Source organism: Urocampus carinirostris, chromosome 4 (genome assembly GCF_059441175.1).
Source record: "Urocampus carinirostris isolate Australia breed hairy pipefish chromosome 4, RoL_Ucar_1.0, whole genome shotgun sequence".
Lineage (NCBI taxonomy): Eukaryota > Metazoa > Chordata > Actinopteri > Syngnathiformes > Syngnathidae > Urocampus > Urocampus carinirostris.
In genome coordinates this window covers 31,249,440-31,271,627 of record NC_142352.1, presented here as the reverse complement: position 1 = coordinate 31,271,627, position 22,188 = coordinate 31,249,440, and the positions used below count along the sequence as shown (strand labels likewise).

The window sequence follows — 22,188 nt, the reverse complement described above, 5'->3', positions numbered from 1 at the left end:
CACGTATTGAACAAGATACAGGTTTTGTACACCTTTTAAATGGCCACATTCAAGCACTTTTTAAGGACTTTCAAAGCCAGTTTCTTCAGTCCCATTAAAAGAAGAAATCCGGTGTGAATCATGTATTTTGCAGAGACACAAAAATTGACATAGGCAATTTTGAATCTTGCGTGTGCATTTATTAACACATGATTTTTAGATAATGAGTACACCTCGAAAGATTTGTTTTTGAGACAAATCTCTTCTTTTTAGAGGTTGGTTAAAAATGGCAGTAACTTACATTTTCAGTTGCAGGAAGTTCTGCCCATAATTTACCATTGGGAAAAGCTACCTTCATTTTTTTCATCGCCCATGATAATCTTAGTACTAATACACATTTCATGGTGCCTTGTTTAGGTTTAGCATGAACCAGTCTTCTTGGGCGCGACTCATAGGGGGCGAAGACGCTTTATCGGACGATTCACAAACTAATGTCAGCTGCAGTCAATTGCGAGGGAAGAAGAAATGCAATTGACAAAGCAAAGCCACCAGAGCGCAGTCTCCGTTTCATTTTTAAAAACATAGCAATAATTTCAAGGACTTTACCTGAAATTCAAGCCCTTTCCAATGCTTGAAAACACAACATTTAAATTCAAGCATTCTCAAGGAATTTCAAGCACCTGTACGAACCCTAGTGATAAAATCGAAATCATTTTCATGCATTATCTATAACCCTAGTGGCGTAGTGGATAAGGATCGTTGCGCTCACTTCCGCGATCAGGGTTTGAATCCCCTTGCATCTAATGTTGTGCAAATGTGATCAGCAATATTTTTTGACGGATTAATAATTTCTCAAATAAGCTCATGTAAAACTGAAATCTTAAGTAACGTGCACCCAAACTTTAAGTTGTTTTGGGGTACAAAAAGTGTGCGTTCTACACAGTAGTTCCACTAAAAAGTAGTGCAAAATCTGCAGTAGAAATCCACTGAGTCTTAGCAAAATTGTGTGCAATTGTGCATGCGCGCGCGTGTCCGTGTCAACATTCCACTGACCCACTCAAGACTCCAGAAGACAGTCAGGCTCTCACAAAAAGACTATTTAGTATTCAGTTTGTCTGTAGAGAACACATGCAAAGCTCTTCTGACCGGCGCATACAAATGGGAGTGTTCAAGACTAGTTGAAGATTCACATATTTTTATACTTCATTTGACAATTTCTTTGAAATTGTTGTTCATGTATTTCTCTCATTCTCCACATTAGTTCAAGTGGTGCATTTTGTGAGCTCTAACCTCATACTGCGGCCAGTTCATGCTCATGCCTGGTCCGTGGGTGTTTCTCCACCATCGTAGATCTTCAGTCTCATTCGCTGAGCGGATGGTCTGACCAAGGTCCTGGTACAGCTCCCGGAACCTGTCAAAGACGTTGACACTTTCAGGCATGAAAATAGGTCGGTGGTTATAAAGGTGAGAAAGGTGCAGAGGAGATATATTTCACAACACTGTACAACCCCAGAAAATAATGAGCTCTGTCGAGCCACACCGTGTTTCAGTGATCTTTAGTAAGTTTTTGACAAGGGTAATCTAGTATATATTATTAGGCCAAAATCCCATTCATCTGTTTCATTGTCAAGTAGGGATAAATTTGTTTTTGTTTTTATGATAGGTCATTGAAATAAAAAAACAAAAACAAAAAACAACCTAAAATTAGAATTGGCGTAGGTGCAACCGATTACCGGTAAGCAAAAATTTGCCAGCCAGAATAGTTCAAGCTGCAATTAAACAGTAAGTCTGGATGTCTTTATCAGACTTTCATGTAATACCCCTTTGGGCAACTCCGCTTCAAGTCCCTGCAGCATACTCTGGTTGCTATTGTTACATTATCACACCGATCTGCGGAAATAAAATAAAAATACAAACTCGCTTTATAAATTAATAAAGTTAGTTGGCGTTGTAGTTCTCGATGAAGGAATCCAAGATCTGCAATGATTACTCAGCAATTAGTATTCATCTAGTTGGTTTATGATCTATTCAATGTATCATGAGGCATGGGCTGAACTTGATCTTTCTCCGCCCTGATTGGCTAAAAACGCAGAAATTTGGTTTGAGTTGTCCTTCCGCGTGCACACCTGCCACCAACCGCTGGCGATCAGTTTTTTGCTTTTGGCCTCAGGTGTGCGGGGGCACCTTTTTGAGGAAAATGGCCAATGGCGTTGACTATCAAATATGTTCGATCATTTTGACGCTCTGTCGCCAAATTCTTTCAGTGTGCAGGGGACATAGCAAAAGGGCGAGCTGCCCTTTTCCAAAACGCATGCGCTCCAAATACAAATCACTGCGGTAACATCTGAAAACAATTATGACGCCTTTCGAGATGAGAAATTAATACATGCTTTTGCTAACATTATTCATACAAGACATATCAGGGGCAAAATTGGAGCTTTGACTCACAATATTTCCAACTTTTTCACCCACAAATAAAGTCCTCAATTGATACATCTGAATTGAAGTTTCTATAATAATGCTCCAGTTCACTTTTGGTTTCATTAGTCATTGTCAAGACCCTGGAGTTTTCTGTAATCCTCAAGGAACTATAACAAGCAAATGCAATTTGGTCCGTTACCGCTGAAAGCACCAATTACAACACAAAAAGGTGACTTCCCATGTCTGTGCAATCTGGCACTATTCTCCACAGTATGGCTGCCCTGGCACAGTCTTACAGGGCTCACATTTTACACGACGCAGCCCTCGTAAGAGTTATCTCTCCGTAGAGTAGTAAATATGTGCTCGTCTTTGTAATCGCTATCTGACTCTCCAGTAGTCGCAATTTTGAATGATCACATAAGTGTTTTTCAACCTTTTTTGAGCCAGGGCATGTTTTTTACATAGGAATTTTTTTTGCGGCACACCACAAACTGAAAACGTTATAAAATGACACTGAACAGAATGTTTAATTACAATATAAATTTATAATACCGCCAGTTTCTACAGCAGACACTTGACAATGACATAATATTTGCAGAAAAGGATTCATAAATCTTTTATAAAATTTTAATAAGTGACATTGGATAATTTCTCACGGCACACCAAACGATCTCTCTCGGCACACTAGTATGCCACGGCACAGTGGTTGAAAATCACTGGATCACATGATCCGAAAACACGTGACATAAACAACTTGGAGTAGACCTGAAAGGTGTGCGCCATTGATGTTTTCTACGCAGTTGGTGCCAGGTGTGCGCCGGGCTTTATACAGTCATTTTACGCCCTTTATCGACCTGATGCAGTGTGAGACTCATTTGTAATGTACTTTGGGTGGTCATAACCTTTATACTAATATTTTCCTTTAAGAAATAAAAAAAAAACTGACAGGGCTACATGTTACGATCTATATACCCGCAAATGTAGTTAGTTACAGCATGTGATGGTTAAGAAAATAATAATGTGAACTTAGGCCTGAGGAAACGAGGCTACTGCAACTTCAAATCCTGTGACGCCAAATAGGAGCTATAAATGAACATTTTTGGTCACATGGGGAAGCAAGCGCCAAGGTTAATCCTTTAACTGAGTATACTGCTGATTGGAGATAAAAGGCAGCACATATTTTAGATGTACAAACGTTTTCCAATTGATGTAATGCTGACCTGCCAAGCCTCTAATGTAGGGTCCACTATTCATACAGATTTTTTTCCCCTAATCTCACCCTCACCTCTTTGACCTGTTGCCCTCTAGTAGGCGTTAGAGGACTAACAGCCTGAGAGATTGTTCCCCAGGGCCATCACCACCCTAAACAATAGTACAAGAGTGAAAAATATACAATTTGTTGAATAGCAGTGGAAAATAGGTACTGTATTAGCAAATATGGTATTTATATTTTTGTTGCTGCAATATGTTATTGTACTATTTTTTATTGCAATATTGTTACAGTGCACTTACAAGTTAGACCACTTTCTATGCAGTACCTTATATACACTTTTTCCTTTCTGTCTTTACATTCTCTTACCTTGTTTTTCTCTTTTAAGTCTATATTACATGTTTTTCCTGTAATATCGCATCCAATCTCGTTGTAAACAATGTTCACTACACTGTAATTAGAGGAAAGATCTTCGGGCTGGGTTCGGGCATAAAATGTCAATCATTAAGTTGGGCCGGGCTGGGCTTCTCTATCACCAGTTTTTCCCTTCGTGGAGGATCTGCACAGCATGCACTTGTACTCAAGTAATTATTTTTCTGAAGTGACACTACTTTTACTTGAGAAACACACTTCGGTGCTGCACCTCGGTGTCGCACGTACTTTGGCCCAGGAGTGCACACTTGATTTGAAGGCCCGAGCTCGAAGTAAACCTGAAACTACACTTCGGCACTGCACTTTGGCGCTGCGCGTACTTCCTGCCAAAGCGTGCAGTTTGAAGCTGAAACGTCTACTTCGGCGCCAAAGTGCAATGACCTTGATTTCATCTATTGCAAACTGCTTTAATTACAACTAGAATTGCAGACAGGAGAACCTTATTGATGGTCACCAATGCAGCGCAGAAGATCATCAGCTGCACGCTACCCAGTCTCAAGGACATTGCAGGCTGGCGCTACTGCAGCATAGCATTATTAGCTATAAGATTATTAAGGACTTTTCTCTCCCTGTCCACCACCTCTTTGACCTGCTGCCCTCCGGCAGATGCTACTGGTTCCTTAAAAAAAGAACTAACAGGCTCAAAGACAGTATCTTCCCTCCAACGCCACCAAAACAAGCACACAAGAGACAAAAAAAAGTTTTGCTAAGTATGGAAAAATGTATACTCATATCCTATTTTGTCATTCTTATTTTTGAACAATGATGCTAATCATCTCATTGCAGTAATATTTTGAATGCACTTAAAACTAAAACACTCTGCAAATACTACATTATAAAGTTAACCACCGAATATTCTTTTTCATTTTATTTTTTCCTTTAGGTCTTATTTGTCTACCCAGGGCCGCACGGCGACGCAGTGGTTAGCGCGTGTGCGGCAGAGTTCTGAAGTCATGAGATCGAACCTCTGTGTGGACTTTGCATGTTCTCCCCATGCTTGCGTGGGTTTCCTCCGGGCATTCCGGTTTCCTCCCACATTCCAAAAACATGCAAGTCAGGTTAATTGGCGGGTCCGAATTGTCCCGAGGTGTGACTGGGTGAGTGAGTTGTCTGTCTCTGTGTGCCCTGCGACTGGCTGGCAACCAGTTCAGGGTGTCCCCTGCCCGAAGATGGCTGGGATGGGCTCTACTGAGGATAAGTGGTGCAGATAATGGATGGATGGCTGTCTACCCAGGAGTGTCACGTCTGATCCTGTTGTAAACATTACGCTGACAATACAGGACTGTCTCAGAAAATTAGAATATTGTGATAAAGTTCTTTATTTTCTGTAATGCAATTAAAAAAACAAAAATGTCACACATTCTGGATTCATTACACATCAACTGAACTATTTCAAGCCTTTTATTATTTTAATATTGCTGAATTTGGCTTACAGCTTAAGAAAACTCAAAAATCCTATCTCAAAATATTAGAATATCATGAAAAAGTATACAAGTAGGCTATTCAACTAATCACCTAATCATCTAATTAACTCGAAACACCTTGCGAGGGTTTCCTGAGCCTCAAAAACACTCAGCTTGGTTCAGTAAACTAAATCACAAGTATGGGGAAGACTGCTGATCTGACTGCTGTCCAGAGGACCATCATTGAGACCCTCCATCAGGAGGGTAAGACACAAAAAGAAATTTCTCAAAGAGCAGGCTGTTCACAGAGTGCAGTTTCAAAGCATATCCACAAAAAGTCTGTTGGAAGGGAAAAATGTGGCCGGAAACGCTGCACAACCAAGAGAGATGACCGCAGCCTTAACAAAATTGTGAAGAAGAGCCGCTTCCAGAATTTGGGGGAGCTTCAAAGACAGTGGGCTGAAGCTGGAGTCCAGGTATCAAAAGCCACAGTTCACAGACGTGTCCGGGAAATGGGCTACAATAGCCGTATTCCCAATGTCAAGCCACTTCTGAACTCAAGACAACGGAAGAAGCGTCTGACTTGGGCTATGGAGAAGAAGCACTGGACAGTTGCAGAGTGGTCCAAAGTCCTCTTTTTAGACGAAAGCAAGTTTTGCATTTTATTTGGAAGTCAAGGCGCCAGAGTCTGGAGAAAGGCTGGAGAGGAGCAAAATCCAAGTTGCTTGAAATCCAGTGTGAAGTTCCCACAGTCAGCAATGGTTTGGGGAGCCATGTCAGCTGGTGGTGTTGGTCCACTGTGTTTCATCAAGTCCAGAGTAAATGCAGCTGTGTACCAAGAGATTTTAGAGCACTACGTGCTTCCATCTGCTGAAAAGCTCTATGGAGATGAGGATTTCATTTTCCAGCATGATCTGGCACCTGCCCACAGTGCCAAAACCACCAGTAACTGGTGCACTGACCATGGCATCACTGTCCTTGATTGGCCTGCTAATTCCCCTGACCTGAACCCCGTCGAGAATTTGTGGGGTATAGTTAAGAAGAAGATGAAAGACACCAGACCTACAAATGCAAATGATTTGAAGGCCGCTATCAAAGCATCCTGGGCATCAAAAACACCTGAGCAATGCCACAGGCTGATTGCCTCCATGCCACGCCGGATTGATGCAGTAATCCGTGCAAAAGGATTCCCAACCAAGTACTGAGTGCATCAATGGACATTTTCAAATGTTTGATTTAGTTTTGCTGTTATAAAATTATTTTTTACATGGTCTGAGGAAGTATTCTAATATTCTGAGATAGGATTTTTGAGTTTTCTTAAGCTGTAAGCCAAATTCAGCAATATTAAAATAATAAAAGGCTTGAAATAGTTCAGTTGATGTGTAATGAATCCAGAATGTATGACATTTTTGTTTTTTTAATTGCATTACAGAAAATAAAGAACTTTATCAAATTATTATAATTTTCTGAGACAGTCCTGTATAGACTATTCTCTATTCTGAACCTATTCTATTCTATTCATATAAAAATGGAAAAGTTTGTTTGTTCGCCACAAAGTGATTCAAAATCACATAGTCAAGGATTTCCACATAATCTATTTAGATTTCCACTCAACACAAAGTCAACAAGTCAATGTTAGACTATATAAAAAGTGATCGGTGAAAAGAACGTGGCCAACAAATGTTGTTATGGTAATGGTGGGCTGCTCAAACAGAATGTGGGACCAAAAGTTAATGGACAACGCAGGAGTTTTTCATTAACTGCAGCGTACACAAACTTTGCACACAAAGTATGCAATGCTCGCATTCCTTTAATTTGGGTCACAAATGGAACGTGCATGTATTCTAAGTCCTGAGAATAGGAAACAAATCTGCAAATGGCAGAAGATGCAGACTTTTATAATGTGGCTGTTTTTTCTAGTAATCACAGAAAAAAAATCTAAACTGAATTCTAAATACTACAACTTATTGAAAAATGTGAATTGTTTAGGTCCAAACTGGTATGAAGTAAAAGGGCATTCTTTAAATATAGAGTGTTGGTGTTTAAAGTAACCAGAACAGGAAACAAATAATTTGAGTTTGAACCATAGAATTTCTAGATTCAACACACAAACGAGAAAATACAGCACAATCAAATTGCACCATAGCAAAGGTCCAGGAGTTTTTTTCTACAAAACTGAAGATCATTGTAGAATAATGCCCACACTATGTTGCTTAAAGGGACCGTGTGTAATATTAAGTGCCTTCTAGTGGTACAAAAAACTTTCAGTAAGAAAAACAAACAAACATTGATTTGAATACTAGGCAAAAATACATTAACTATCATACCAATGTTAATTTCTATAAAAGAAAATTCTGCCATATTTGCCACGCTGTGCACTGTGGCACTGGCCCATGCTCACACCTGACAACACAGTAACATCTAGTGGTCAAATATTACACACTGTGGCTTTGAAAGGTGCTGTCCAGAATTTGAAAATATTCTACTTGCTGATGCAATCTTCTGGTTTAAATCATAATTGCAGCCTGTCAAGGTGTTTGTGTGGGACGTGAAAATACGTGCCACACATGCAGCATTAAAATAATTTTTTTTTAACCATCTTTTTTGAGGTTTGGTGTTTGGACTGTATATCAAACAATCATTTTCTTACTTTCACCATTTACATGCGACACTAACAAATAACTCCTCACACCCTTGCTACTTTCTAATTTGTCCCAAACAGCTCTGATAAAAGTAAGGTAAAAGCAGATAAGCGTGATGGGAAAAAAATATATAAAGGATCTTTGAACTCAATTCGGCATTGTTTAACACATACTTAATTGAGAAAATATTCCACTCTCAAATTTTTAGGGACACCTCATACAACGCACCCCACTTTGAAGTAAAGATTTAAACACCTTATTGGAATTTTTTTTTTGTGAAAAATATTTTGAAGAACTGGGCAGATACGATCATTTTTTTGGGGATGTCGAAAAATTTCCGGACATTGCTGTAAGTTAGATTTTGTATTGTGTGCCCCTTCTTCCAAGTACAGGACATTACTGTAGTGCTTCTTTGAGGCGTTGTTTGAGGTCATCCACCATCCACCCGGAAGTGGAAAAAAATCAGCTTCCTCTTCCTAATTTGTATGTAAACATCTCTCCTTCACCTGCTCGCAATCCCACCGCTGTCATCAATGTAGCGTGTCGTTTTGTGTGGGTAATGGCTTGCTCCTCCTTCATGAAAAAAACACTCAGAGACTTACGGTCTCTTTGTAAACACACCGAACTCTCTACCAAAATAAACTCTCGCAATCGCCTACACTCACACCAACTCTCGCGACATTCGTAGCCCCTGCTGACATCATTCATGCACGCACCTCATATTCTACGCCTACAATATCTCCATAGCGCGCTAATAACAAGGACATTTATATTGTTTAATATCTCGTGCATCTGTTCAATATGGTTGGTGTAAATTGTAAGGAAGAGGCAAGTCGTTTCTTTTGAAACAAAAGTGGAATAAGAAAGCTTGATGCGGTTGAGAAAATGGTCGGACCGCTTATTTTCGGCCACTTTTTCCCACGGAGGAGGACTTCTTAAAGCCCATCTTCCAAAAGTAAGTCACACTTAACTTTATAGAGCATATTATTTTATGAAATGTTTATTTTTTTAGTATAAAACAATACAGGTTACCTATATAAACATACTTATATAAACATACAAAATATAGCACTGAAGCAACTTACGAACGATCGTCCGGAACCTAACTCGTTGTAGGTCGGGCAGCGTCTGTATAATCTAAACACAATTTGAAAAGTATCAAAGTAAAATGTACAGAAATACTCCATATCACAAGGAGTAAAACTGTATAAAGTAATGAAGTTATTTTACCGTGCTAACATTCCTCATGTTCAGCAGGGATGGTGTGTATCTCAACATGATAAAGGAAATATTTGCAGGAAAATAAACATTTCACGCCAGACTTAACACAATTAGAAAGAGACAGAAAAATAGGACTAGATGTATATTATGTAATTTTTCTCACCATTCAAAACACATGATCACGGTATTAAATCAATGTGGCTTGCCGTTTAAAATACCTCCAAGATTCAACAATTATGTCCGTGTCTCTTACCCTTCTTTACTGGACAGGTCGAGGTGCACATGGATATCCAGCATGACTTCTTTGAAGAAGCTAAGCCTTTTGCGTTCAGCTTCTTGGGTGAGGTCAAACACCTGCTCCATGTCCTCCATGTAGCGAGGGTTGCAGCGGTTCAGCTCTTCCAGGGTCTTTTCATAGCGTTCTTTGGCCTGCAAAACGAGAACTTTAGCAAGAGGCACTGAGCTTCAAGACTACCATAAATTCTGGACTACAGAGCGCACCTGATTAAGAGCCTAGTATGCAATTTCAACAATGAATCTCAATTTTGCATATGTACCAGCCGAATCTGATTTAAAGGTGCAGCCTTAACCAGCTATATAAATTAACTCCTTCACATCCAATTCTTGCATTAAAAAAATAAATCTTAAAAGTAACACATAGTAATGCCATTAAGACACTCCTTCGCCGTTGTCAATCAGGCCCCAAACTGCGATGTCTAAGGAAAATATACCCGAGAATAGTCAATTCCTGCCACACTAAAATATTCAGCCGACACCACTTGTTAGAAAGTTTACAGAAATTTATGTGTAATAATTTTAGTTGCACTGGTGCTTATGCGTTAATGCCAATTTAATTCTTATTGATTGCTGCAGACAAAGGAGAGTCCAAATCGCGGAGGAGGACTTCTTAAAGCCCATCTTCCAAAAGTAAGTCACACTTAACTTTATAGAGCATATTATTTTATGAAATTTTTATTTTTTTAGTATAATAATCTTAGACATTTTCCCGCTGATTCTGCCAAGACCACAATCCTACTCCATAGGGCAGGGATGTCGAACTCTGGCTCTGGATCCTGACTTTCTGTCCTCAGGCGGGCCAGATCAGTAAAAATATTTCAACTCAAAATGTTTAGCATTTTTCAGTATTATTCTTTATCATTCAGCCTACATTAGTAGCCTACCCTACATATTATAATCACGGATGACAAAGGATCTTTTCTAAGCATAACACATTTATTCAAAACAAACGGGAAAAAAATGATTTGTTATGTTTCATTGAATGAGTTAACTGATTTATTTTAACAATTGAGTGAATGCCTGAACCAACTCGCCATTCTATACAATCTCAAGTGGGAGCTATAGAGAAAATTTAATGTTTACCTTGGCATACTGGTTTGGAAAAAAATACAAAAAATACAAAAAAAGGAGCAGAGTATATTCCCTGCCTCCCACTCGTCTGTCGCCCACAGCGCAACAGAGGGGGCACCGAATTAATAGACCAGACAGCGCTGTTTTCAGCCAATCAGAACGCGAGTCAGACAACAGCACAGCCCTTTTTGTATCACACACAATGCATGGCATACTACTGGCTTTACCATCTGGTAGTGCGTAGGATCGATGGGAACCGAAACATAGTTATTTGTTCTGCAGTAAGTGTTATACTTATATTGCACTGCAATAAGTCTGTTAGTTGGCAGTCAGAGAAGTTTGTTATGTTACCATGGCTGCTTTACTTGGACAGTATTGAGTATATTGCTGCTCACTCGTTTGCATACGACCTAAATAAATACAAGCAAAGGTGGAGTTTTGTAACTGAAGTAAAACTTGGGATTGATAGGATGTGTAGTTATTGATCCAGTGTATCGGGTTTGTGAGGCTTGTGATGTAGTTCCCATATTTTCCTCGCCGGATACTCGGAACGGTGGAGATGGCAGCGCTCGTTTCGGGATTTTGAAGTGCCGAGTCACTCATTTGTATATCCTCTAGATACCATTATCATTCACCTATCGGAATCTATTTCTATGTGTAGTTGATACGGGGCTGATTACTTTCTCATAGATAGCCCATATTTTGCATCCACCCTTAAAAGGTTATTTAGCGTTTTTGGACACCATGATGCGATGAATATAACTGTATATAATAATCGAGACCATTTTCTACTGTCTTTTGAGAACAGTTTGCATAATAAGGAAGAAAAGGTACGTCTATGCTATCAGGAACAGCGACTATAGAGTTGCTCGTTGTTGTTTCGGACGCTCTAATTGCTCCGTGTGTGATACCTGGTTACCCAGCTATGGTGGGTGCTCCCAGACGCTTCTCGAAACCTAAACCCAGTTACTACTTCCGGGCGGGTCTTTAAAGTCCGTGCCATATTTCTAGATGGACACTTTGCGTTGAGAATTTTCCATTTCCTGGTAACTAACTCTTTCAGTTAGCATGCTGGACATCAGCTCTTTTAAAGATTTAATTCCCTCTAGCAGGCAGAAAGAGGATTTGGCTTTAATTCATTTGGAAAAAATAGAAAAAAACCTTTAAAGAAATGACAGAGGGGCTGGCTTCTTTTAGACATACTCAGAAATTCATGGCGCATTAATAATAACGCTTTAATTTTGTGGAATTATGAGACATTTGGGCAACGCAGTGGTTAGCGCATGTGCGGCACAGTTCTGAGGTCATGAGATCGAACCTTCCTGTGTGGAGTTTGCATGTTCTCTTCGTGCTTGTGTGTGTTTCCCCCCCACATTCCAAAAACATGCATGTTAGGTTGATTGGCCGGTCCAAATTGTCCCTAGGTGTGAATAAGCGAGTGATTTGTCTGTCCCTGTGTGCCCTGCGACTGGCTGGCAACCAGTTCAGGGTGTCCCCTGCCCATTGCCTAAAGATAGCTAGGATGGGATCCAGCGCTCCCGCAACCCTACTGAGGATAAGCGGTGCAGATAATGAATGGAGACATTTGGGGATCAAAATAGGTATTCTGTATCGGATTATTATTTGGACCAAAAATTCAGAATATAGAACCCATGATGGCATGCAAAAATTGGACAAATAAAATCTGTGTCAGGCATAATTGTCAAGGAAAAGTAATCCATTTGTTTAAATAAATGCAGGGAAAAAAAGTCAAACGAAAAATTCATTTTAGTAGAGATACAGTTGACACATTTGCCTCATGTTCTCCCTCCAATTTAGAATCGTAACATTGATAGTCCTCATCATATTTAGCTATTGTGGAAAAGTGCATTGATATTGAGACATGGCTTAGTAATATGTGTAGGCAGATATTTATTTCTGAACCAAAAACCACCCTACTTAAAAATGTCAGAAAATGCAAATATTCAATGAAGAGGAAACATACATTTTCATTGTTAGTTTATAAAAGTTATGGTTAAAATACTAAAAGTAAAAAGTTCAATTTCTGGCAACAATTAATACTGTTGTTAGTAGCTGTTCTGGGAAGAGGACAGTATCAGTTGAACAATGTCATATTAGAAAAACATTGCTACCGTGCACAATTGACTACAAGGCATATTAAATATAGAACAGTTTTCAAACATTTTAATGTTATCCCACTGTTCCAAAATCATTATGCAGAGTTCTTGTAAAAATCCGTCTTGGGTGCTTACACTAGATTGAGTAGAAGTTGCCTATGATTGTTTGATCATTTCCTTCATGAAGAAAAGCTTTCTGCCATTATGTTGTAGAATACACAGGAAACAAAACTAGTAATATTTCAAAGTGACAAAAAAATACAAATACTTTTTTTTAGTCCGTGACACACCCGAATTGGAGCATGGGGTCTACATGTCAGCGTGAGGACATTAAGTATTTAAATAGCCAACATTGCATTTGGATATCCAAATTACCAAATTCAAGGGATGTGGTGCGTGTAAACAGCATACCTTTTCAGCTTCTTGGCTGCAACGCTCCACACGGGCTGAAAATTTGCGGACTTCCTCTTGAGACTTTGACGGGTCAGCCTTAGCGTGCGTTTCCCTGTTAACGGCTGACCATTCTTCCTTCCGGGCCTGATGGTAGCTCTTTTTACATTGATCCAACTAGACACAAAACCCAAATGCACATTGCATTATAAGTCCGTGACATTATCTAGGGATGGTTTCAAAAAAATGTATCAAACCTCTTTGAGTTTGCGGACCCAGGGTTTCTGAGCTTTGCGAAAGCCGTCTTCAGCCTCCTTGGTCTCCCTAAAACCTCCAATCATCTGCTTATGATAGGCTTCTTTCTGCCAATTTCGCACCTTCTCACCATCTTCTGTTGCTAGCCGGTCACGAAGCTCCTGATGCAACTCACTAAGTCGGTCGGCTGCTTGCATGAACGCATGCCATGCTTTTTCTAATGTACCATACTGAGGCCCTGGGTACGAAAAGAGTAGAAAAACAAAAAATATATACATTTATTATATAATTATAGCATGTTTATTAACAGTTGAAGTGGCAAAACCCTATAATAAAGTTAATATTTTATCATAATGCTTAAGAATGAGTTCCATTTTAGGGCAGTGTCTGTATGTGCCATTGTCAATCATTAACCAAGTCAATGACTTCAAAGCCATAACACGGAGTGTTCCAAAAGTCTTGGGCACATTTTGACATGTAATATCTTGATAACTTTTAAGAATATAAAAAAGTATCTTGTATTTTCCATGGAATATTTGAGGATCTTCAAGAAGGGCACTATTAGTCACACGACACACATAAAGCCGATAGTCCAATTCTTGCCAAATGTGTGCAACAGCTTCTGTTACAACGTGCTTTCAGATCATCCACATCTCTTAGACCAATGGACCAATTCTTTTATATATCCCCACCAGAAATCACATGGCGTGAGATCTGGGGATCATCCTGGCCAGGACATGAGAATGATTGTGATCATTCAGCACAGAACCTACAATCCACCTGTCTGACAGTGTTGTGTTAAACGGTCTAACCCTGAGGCTCTAGTGTGGTAGCGCACCATCCTGTTGGAAAATAAACATACCACACTCTTTCTCACTCAATTTATCCATTAACCAGTTTTCCAGCTTGTCAAGGTACGCCTCACCATAGACTGTGGCTCTTTCAAAGAAAAGTGACATAATAACTTTGCACGGAGATTAGCGTCAGTGTCCTACAACTGTAGGACTAACTGCAGCCTACAAGGCGTCATGTGCAGTCGTCTTTTTAAGACACGACAAACAATTGTTGTAGGACACTGCAATTCCATAAGGGCTCTTCTGATAGATTCATGGGGCCTCCACTGGAAAGCAATTCAAATTCTTAACTTGGCATAAGCGCCAATCTTTTATGAATTTACCATGCAATATCACGATGGACTTCCTCTCTGGTGGCTCCTTTACAAATTTTTCTGCGGAATGCACATTGAACAACACTCCGTGATTAAGTTTTTGCAAATTCAAGTATGCCTTTTCTGGTTGAGTAAACACCATTAATGGAGCTGAAAATAATTTAAAAAAAAAACAATAGCCTTGAAAAAGAAGTCATGTAATTAGCTCCAAAATTGCACAACGTTCATCTTACTACTATGCATAGTTAAAGAGATATACTCTGTATATAAATGAACAAGTATTCCGTAGGATGGATGTACCTATTTTGATCAAACTAACCTTTCTCAACCGCACATCTCCATCTCTTGGCCCAGTCACTAAGTTGAAGAGCGTAAGTCTTCTCGATCTTAGCGCGCTCCTGGAAACAGCTGACCAAGTCATTACACAGTCGCTGGCCATCTTCTACTCGCTTCACTGTCCGCTTGTAGTTTCCCGGCTTTATGGACACACAGCAATTTTAATCAGCAAACAATAAAATTACACTTTAAAATAAGTCTATTCATTCAGCATGTTCTTATGATTATTTTGTTATTATTGATAATATTCACCTAAAAATTTAGTTACCGGTACGTCGATTAATGTTTAGGGAAAAAAAATAGAAAGTTACGAATGTAACGACATTTTTATGAGTTCTGTATGACCGCCAAAGGCAGTGCTTCAAGAACTAAATATTACCTTTGGGCATGCGCAGTTGGAGAAATGCATCCCAAAAAGGTGTCCCTCCATCACACCTGTGTCATTAAGAATGTCTATAAATTCCAGTCTCATCACAGGTACATCACCTTCAGAATCTTTTCGGTGAACGTGAGAATTCCAAGTGACATGATGCTCTGGATGGAGGTTGTACGTGACTCCTAGAACCGTAGTTACATTCGTAACTTTTGTTCTATTCTGTCCCAACAGACCGCCAGAGGCAGTGTTGTAAGCACTAAATGACTAATAGCAGCAATGTCACGAGAAACCTCAGAAATAAATACCAATTAAAAGCCTCAGCTGGACCAACGACAACTCCAAGCTGTGTGAGGGAGGCCACATCAACGCTGCAGAACCTGGCAAAAGTGGTAGACGAGAGCCCTTCCAAGGCCCAGGAAGTGTCAACGACCCCGGTAGAATAAAAGCGCACCCTTGATGGCAGGGGACAGCCACAAGGTGCATAGCAGGGGAAACAGTCCTTGCAATCTAGCGGGAAAGGCGCAAGTGAGCCGAGGGAAGGGGCACGCGCACAGAACATGAAGAGGTGTCCAACACAAAAAGCGGAACAGGATGAGGACTCAGTAGTTAACGTGAGACAGGCCGGGAATAAACACATGGACACAGCAGCCCTGAAGGCAACAGGGGCAAGCCGGACAAAATTTAGACTCGGCGAGCTAACAAGTCAACTGAGAGAAAACACAAGGCCGACTGAAAATCAATGAAACGGCCGGACCCGGTCACAGGGGCCGCCGGGAATAAACATGGCACCCCCGAAGCTAACGGGGAGCCATTCAAACAAAAAACACACAGTTGAAAAGCGGGTAAACCGGGAAACAGTCAAAAAAAGGATCAGCCGCGGCCATAGCGCTAATGTGAGGCTGGCTGGAATAAAACACGGAAGCTTCAAAGTTAACGGGGAGCTACTTCGAAGATATCAAAAACAGCGTCTGCAGTGACAGCGCAGGGCCGGACGGAATTAGACAGGGTAGCCCCGATGCTAGGAGCAGGAGGGATGTCAAAAATGCCAATTCCTTCAATCAGAATACAGTGGAATGCACCCGCTTTGCGACAAAATAAAAGGTGAGGTACCTGTGATGAGATTGGAAGTTATAGACATTCCTGATGTCACAGGTGTGTTGGAGTGACTAATTGTTAGTATGCATTTCTCGAACTGCACATGTGCAAAGGTAACATTCAGTGATGAAGCACTGCCTCTGGCGGTCGGTGGGGACGAAATAGAACAACAGACTTAAGGGCAGCTAAGGAATTATGTCATCTATAGGTATGATATCCCTTTAAAAAATCTGTAAGGTCAAAGTTATACAATGAAAGGTTACTTTTTTTTGGCTCTGCTCATCAAAAACTTTTCAAACAGTGGATGGGCTTTGTACTTATTCAAGGCTATAATTTGGTGAAAAAGGTGAGTGGGTTTTGTTGTAAAACCAATTATATTGAGTACTGTGCTGTAGCTATTGTACCTCCCAGAAGCTCTCGCAGCTCCCTAGGTCACTGAGGTCTCCATTGGAAGACATCTTGCAGTCAGGCTTACAGCAAAGAATGATGGCGGCTAGAGAGAAAACTGAGAGAAATAAAATGTAATTAGGAAAGTATATTTGGGTTAAGGCAATACAAGAGACTAAAACAAAATAAAATATGTCAATATGAATTACAAGCAGGCATGCATTGACCAAATGAACCCCAGCAATTACATTGCTATCTATACATCCATCTACCCTGGTCATATCCCTCGAGAGGGGTTACCAACAGCAAGACAAACACATACGCAAAAACAAAGAAAAGGAAAAATGTAGCAATTACATTGCAGAGAGAATAATTAAATAAATATCCTCTCAAAAATCTATTGTCACTTTGTGACAAAGTGCCAAAAATCTTACATGATTATGTTTCGGTTGGGAGGAAAAAAGTTTTCTATGGTGATTAGATAAATTTTAACAAAGTAATTTATCATAGCATCGCAGGAAGATGTAAGTTTATGTTTAAAAATTGCAAATAAGGTTGTAAATTCTATTTAATATTATTTATAAAGAAATTATATCATAAACTTTGCCGAGAGTTTACAGTCACTTGACTTCCCTTTACATCCACTTCCTGCTGTTTGGTCTTTGTACGGAACCTTCTTTCAAGGCTAAAAAAAACTTCCTGCACCAGACGCAACAATTTAAAAAGGAAAAACAAACAATGCTCAAGGCTCACTGTCTTGCCTCATTTTTATCTAACTTGATGGGAAATGTTGAGTATTGTGGCTGTGGTTAGCAGCACAGGATCTCGGCAGGGGACCGTGTTCTCTCCGTTCCTATTCACTCTATATACATTGGACTTTAAGTACAACTCTGAGTCCTGCCATGTGCAAAAGTGTGCCGACAACACTGCGATCATGGGATGTATCAGAAATGGGCAGGAGAGTACAGGAAATTGATTCAGGACTTTGTCCGATGGAGCGACGCAAACCACCTGCACCTGAACACCACCAAGTCCAGGGAGATGGTGGTGGACTTCAGGAGAACCAGAACTCACCCGGTTCCTGTAACCATCAAAGGAGAATGTGTAGAATTTGTCCAGACCTACAAATACCTGGGTGTGCAGCTGGACAACAAACTGGACTGGACTGCCAACACATAAGCTCTATGTAGGAAAGGGCAAAGCCGACTTTACTTCCTCAGAAGGCTGGCCTCCTTCAAAATCTGCAAAAAGCTCCTGAAAATATTCTATGAGACAGTTGTGGCAAGCGCCCTCTTCTATGCGACAGCGTGTTGGGGAGGCAGCGTCAAGAAGAAGGATGCCTCTCGTCTCAATAAACTGGCTAGGAAAGCGAGCTCTGTTGTGGGCACAGAGCTGGACAGCCTGACAACAGTAGCTGAGAGACGGGCACTGGAAAAGCTGCGGTCAATCATGGACAATCCATCGCATCCACTACACAGCATTATATCCAGACAGAAGAGCGGTTTCAGCGACAGACTGCTGTCACTGTCTTGTACTACGGACAGACTGAAGAGATCTTTTCTTCCTCATGCCATGAGGCTCTTTAACTCTACCCGGCAGTGTAAAAGCCCACAGTAAACCACACCACCTACATTGCATATTACCGAATCTTATTGCAATATGTATTCTGTGTAGCACTATTTAGTTATTCTATATAACACGCTACAGTGGGCATTTGCACGTCACACTGGGTATTTGTATATTGTATTCTTTTTGCTTTATTGTTGTATTGTTCTCAGCTCAGGGATGCTGCTGGAAATGTGAATTTCCCTTCGGGGATGAATAAAGTATCAATCTATCTATCTATCTATGGCGTCATAGTTCTTGAAATGCCCCCCAAAAGATCAATCCTAATGGGAAGAATTTAATAAAAGAAAATATAATCCCTCATGTTGACTTTTATTAAACAATTTGAAATCCAAGTTTTCAAATCCCTTAAATCGCTATGCCAACAAACCCACTAGTTACGTTCCACTTGACAATTTCACTATTCCTACCTAGGCCAAGGTTAAGAGTCCGGGTAACATTTTTGTCAAAGATATTTAAAAAAAAAAAACAAAAAAAAAAAACACGTATTTTGGGTTGCATAATTTAATGCCCATAACATTAATATTACGGTATTCTTCAATCCCTCAAACTCCACTATCTATTTACAGCCTTTTGACCATGCACTTGAAAAAATTCAATTTGCAATGAACTGTCACGAACCCAGTTTTAATGGATCCATGTATCCTGAATGAATTAAAACAGGCAAGCGGAATGAAAATGCACCACAAATACGGCTCACTTGTAACAAACAAGCTGAATCTGGAATTTTGTTACGAATCACAGGGTGGCATGTTCTATTTGGCAATCCAAATGAGCATTATTTATTAGGTTTGTTCTGAATGGGCGGTCTGCGTCCGTTATGTGCAAATGCTCTATTCTCATTTGCACCCTTTTACTTAAACAGTGGCATTTTGCCAAGACTCTAACTTGTTTCAAAGTACTAATAAGTTTAGAAGTAAGGACTTGTTTCAATAAAAAACTTCAAACCATGGGAAAAAAAACGTACTGTGATGAAAAAAAATCTCTATGAATCACGTATACCTCTGCGTGTCCCATGTCTGCTGCTAGGCTTATCTAATTCAACAAGAAGATCATTTAAACACCGGAACTGAATGGATTACATTCCATGTAAACAGGTGACCACATATCGTCCTTCGGAATCATTTGGATAAAGGGTATGTGAGTTTTTTGAAACAAATTTAAAAAGGCGCACTGATACTAAAATGATTTGATGTTTTATATTAAAATTATTTAGAGTTAAGTCTCATTTTTAGAGTCATTTTGTGGTGTGAAATTTAATAGAAAATATATGCACGATAAAATAAATGTTCATTGTATTAAAAAAGCTCATTTTAAGTGTTGTATGTCTATTTTTTTCATTTTATTGTCATAATGTTTTACAAAAATAAGAAAATCATGCTTGAAATAGTAAATTGTTGGATAGGGCTGATGAAATTATTTAGCTAATTTTAACAATAAGAAAAATAATACTTTATTTTCAAATCTGTCAACAAGACAGCGTAAGAATCCTTTAATTATCTTTTTTGTTTAAGAAAGTCATTGTTTTTTTTGTTCCAAAATATTAAAAAATAACATACAAAATGAAAATAATTATTACAGTGACAATAACAAATGTTTGTGTATAATTACACACACACACACACACACACACACACAAACGGTTGGATCCCTCAACCACGAGAGTTTTAGGGGCACCATTTCCTGTGGTGGGTCTTGGGCAATTACAGCCTGGTGGCACCCATCCCTCTCCAGGCCGATATATGTTTACACCCAATCTCTAACCGTGGGCCTTTCTCGTGTTATATAAAAGGAGTTAGAAATACAAAAAACATGAGCTTTTTTTAATTTGTAGTCATGTATACTTAACGTGCGTAAACATGTACAGTAAAATTACAAAAATTTGAAAAGACATGTTGCATATCTCATACAAAGTACATAATCATGTTTAAACAGTTCATTTGCACTTGAACTGAAAGATAACAAAGATCATGTGATTGTGTCTCTCACAGGCAAATAGAAGACATACCAAAACACAGGAATCTGCCACCAGCAAGCTAGAACATGTGGATTTATAAGAAACTAGTGCCTTTTCTGCAAGCTCGAAATAGCTTCTTGAACATTCTAGAACACAATGTGTGTCCACAGAACTTTATGGGTTGTATTTAAATATCTCATTATCTCATCTCATTAGCTGCACCGCTTATCCTCAGTAGGGTCGCGGGGTTGCTGGAGCCCATCCCAGCAATCATCGGGCAGTGGGCAGGGGACACCCTAAACTGGTCGCCAGCCAATCGCAGGGCACACAGGGACAGACAACTCGCTCGCTCATTCACACCTAGGGACAATTTGGACCGGCCAATCCACCTGAAATGCATGTCTTTGGAATGTGGAAGTAAACCGGAGTGCCCGGAGGAAACCCACGCAAGCGCGGGGAGAACATACAAACTCCGCACAGGAAGTCCGGTAGCTGAATTTAAACCCACACAGGAGGTTCCCAAGACCTTAGAACTGTGCCACACACGTGCTAACCACTGCGCCGCCGTGCTATTGTATTTAAATATGTAGTTGCCAAAAAAAGGAAGTCTCAAACAGTAGTGACAGAGCGTCACATATTCCAGAATGTCTGAATGTCAGGAGGTGGTTTTCTGAAAATAGGTTCAAGCGCTCCTGCTGAATGTGTGTTCGAATGTGGAAGTTGTATTGTGTTTAATTTAGGATCCAGTAAAAGCACAGAACGAATGTGAACTTGCTGGGACAATTACAAATCTATAAAAACGGATACAAAGTTGCAGCGATCGTTTATCTTCGGGTTTATCATCTTAAGCTTTGCCTAAGTTGTATAAATTCTGAATATATGATGCATGTGTAAAAAGGCTGCAACAATTAGTCGACAAAAAATGATCATAGAAATAGTCGACAATGGAATTCATAGTAGACTATTGTCGCCAAACATGTTTTGTCAAACGACTGAGACAGCTGTACTTTAATATAATCTCTGCTGAGAGTCGCATATGTGCAATAGCATGGCGGTCTCCAGTGCAAACATAAACATCAAGAAATGGCGGCGTCAACACCTAGTACGGTTACCAAAACTTCTCAATTTTGAAGCATTTTAGTCTCGATACATTGAATAAAGACTACTTGAAAAGAAGACCTTGCGTATAATGGCAAGAATTTGGTGACGAACGAACAGTTGAACGAAACAGAGTCTGATTCGCCTCGGTAACATTCAAGTTACATCCAAGCCAGTACGGATTTGAGGACATAGTTATACGCATATATAATTTACATTCAGCAATAAAAGACAGCACGAGTATTATACCAGACTGTGCCTGACAAAGGTATTTGAAAAAAAATGAATGCAGCCCGAAGAACAAACATCAGTGGATAAAACGTTAAATAACAAAAAACGGCAGTTGTTTAAACTGTTTGATTTTAAAGTGTTGAGAATTGCTCTTTTGTAAGAGACTTTACTGTTGACCAGTGAATGTACTTCAAAAAAATTTTTGTATTAATTATGATTTTCCGCAAAAATAAATCACAGGGTTCGTACACCTTTTTCATGGCTAAATTCAAGACCTTTTTAAAGACTTTCAAACCCAATTTTACAATTTCTCCAGTACCATTAGAAAAAGGAAATCCAGTCTGAATGATGTATTTTGCAGATATACAAATGTATCTGCAATTTTTACATATGGCATTTTTAATGTTACGTGTGCATTTATCAAGATTTTGAGAGTAAATCTCAGATATATTTGTTTTTAAGAAAAATCTCTCCTC

The 22,188-nt window shown here is 39.6% G+C and overlaps 1 protein-coding gene across 4 annotated transcripts in view; it reads right to left on the bottom strand.

The window, feature by feature from the left end:
- The window catches only part of pacsin3 (protein kinase C and casein kinase substrate in neurons 3), a 42,768-nt gene that overhangs the window by 5,511 nt on the left and 15,069 nt on the right, over positions 1-22,188 (bottom strand). For all 4 annotated transcript variants that reach the window (XM_088334164.1, XM_088334163.1, XM_088334161.1 and 1 more), the window contains 6 exons: positions 16,818-16,918; positions 14,926-15,082; positions 13,441-13,676; positions 13,205-13,360; positions 9,562-9,737; positions 1,270-1,390 (listed from right to left, as the gene is read on the bottom strand). In XM_088334164.1, the coding sequence (XP_088190290.1) occupies positions 1,270-1,390; positions 9,562-9,737; positions 13,205-13,360; positions 13,441-13,676; positions 14,926-15,082; positions 16,818-16,871 (900 nt within the window). In that variant the 5' untranslated portion in view covers positions 16,872-16,918. The remainder of the gene's footprint in view (positions 1-1,269; positions 1,391-9,561; positions 9,738-13,204; positions 13,361-13,440; positions 13,677-14,925; positions 15,083-16,817; positions 16,919-22,188) is intronic.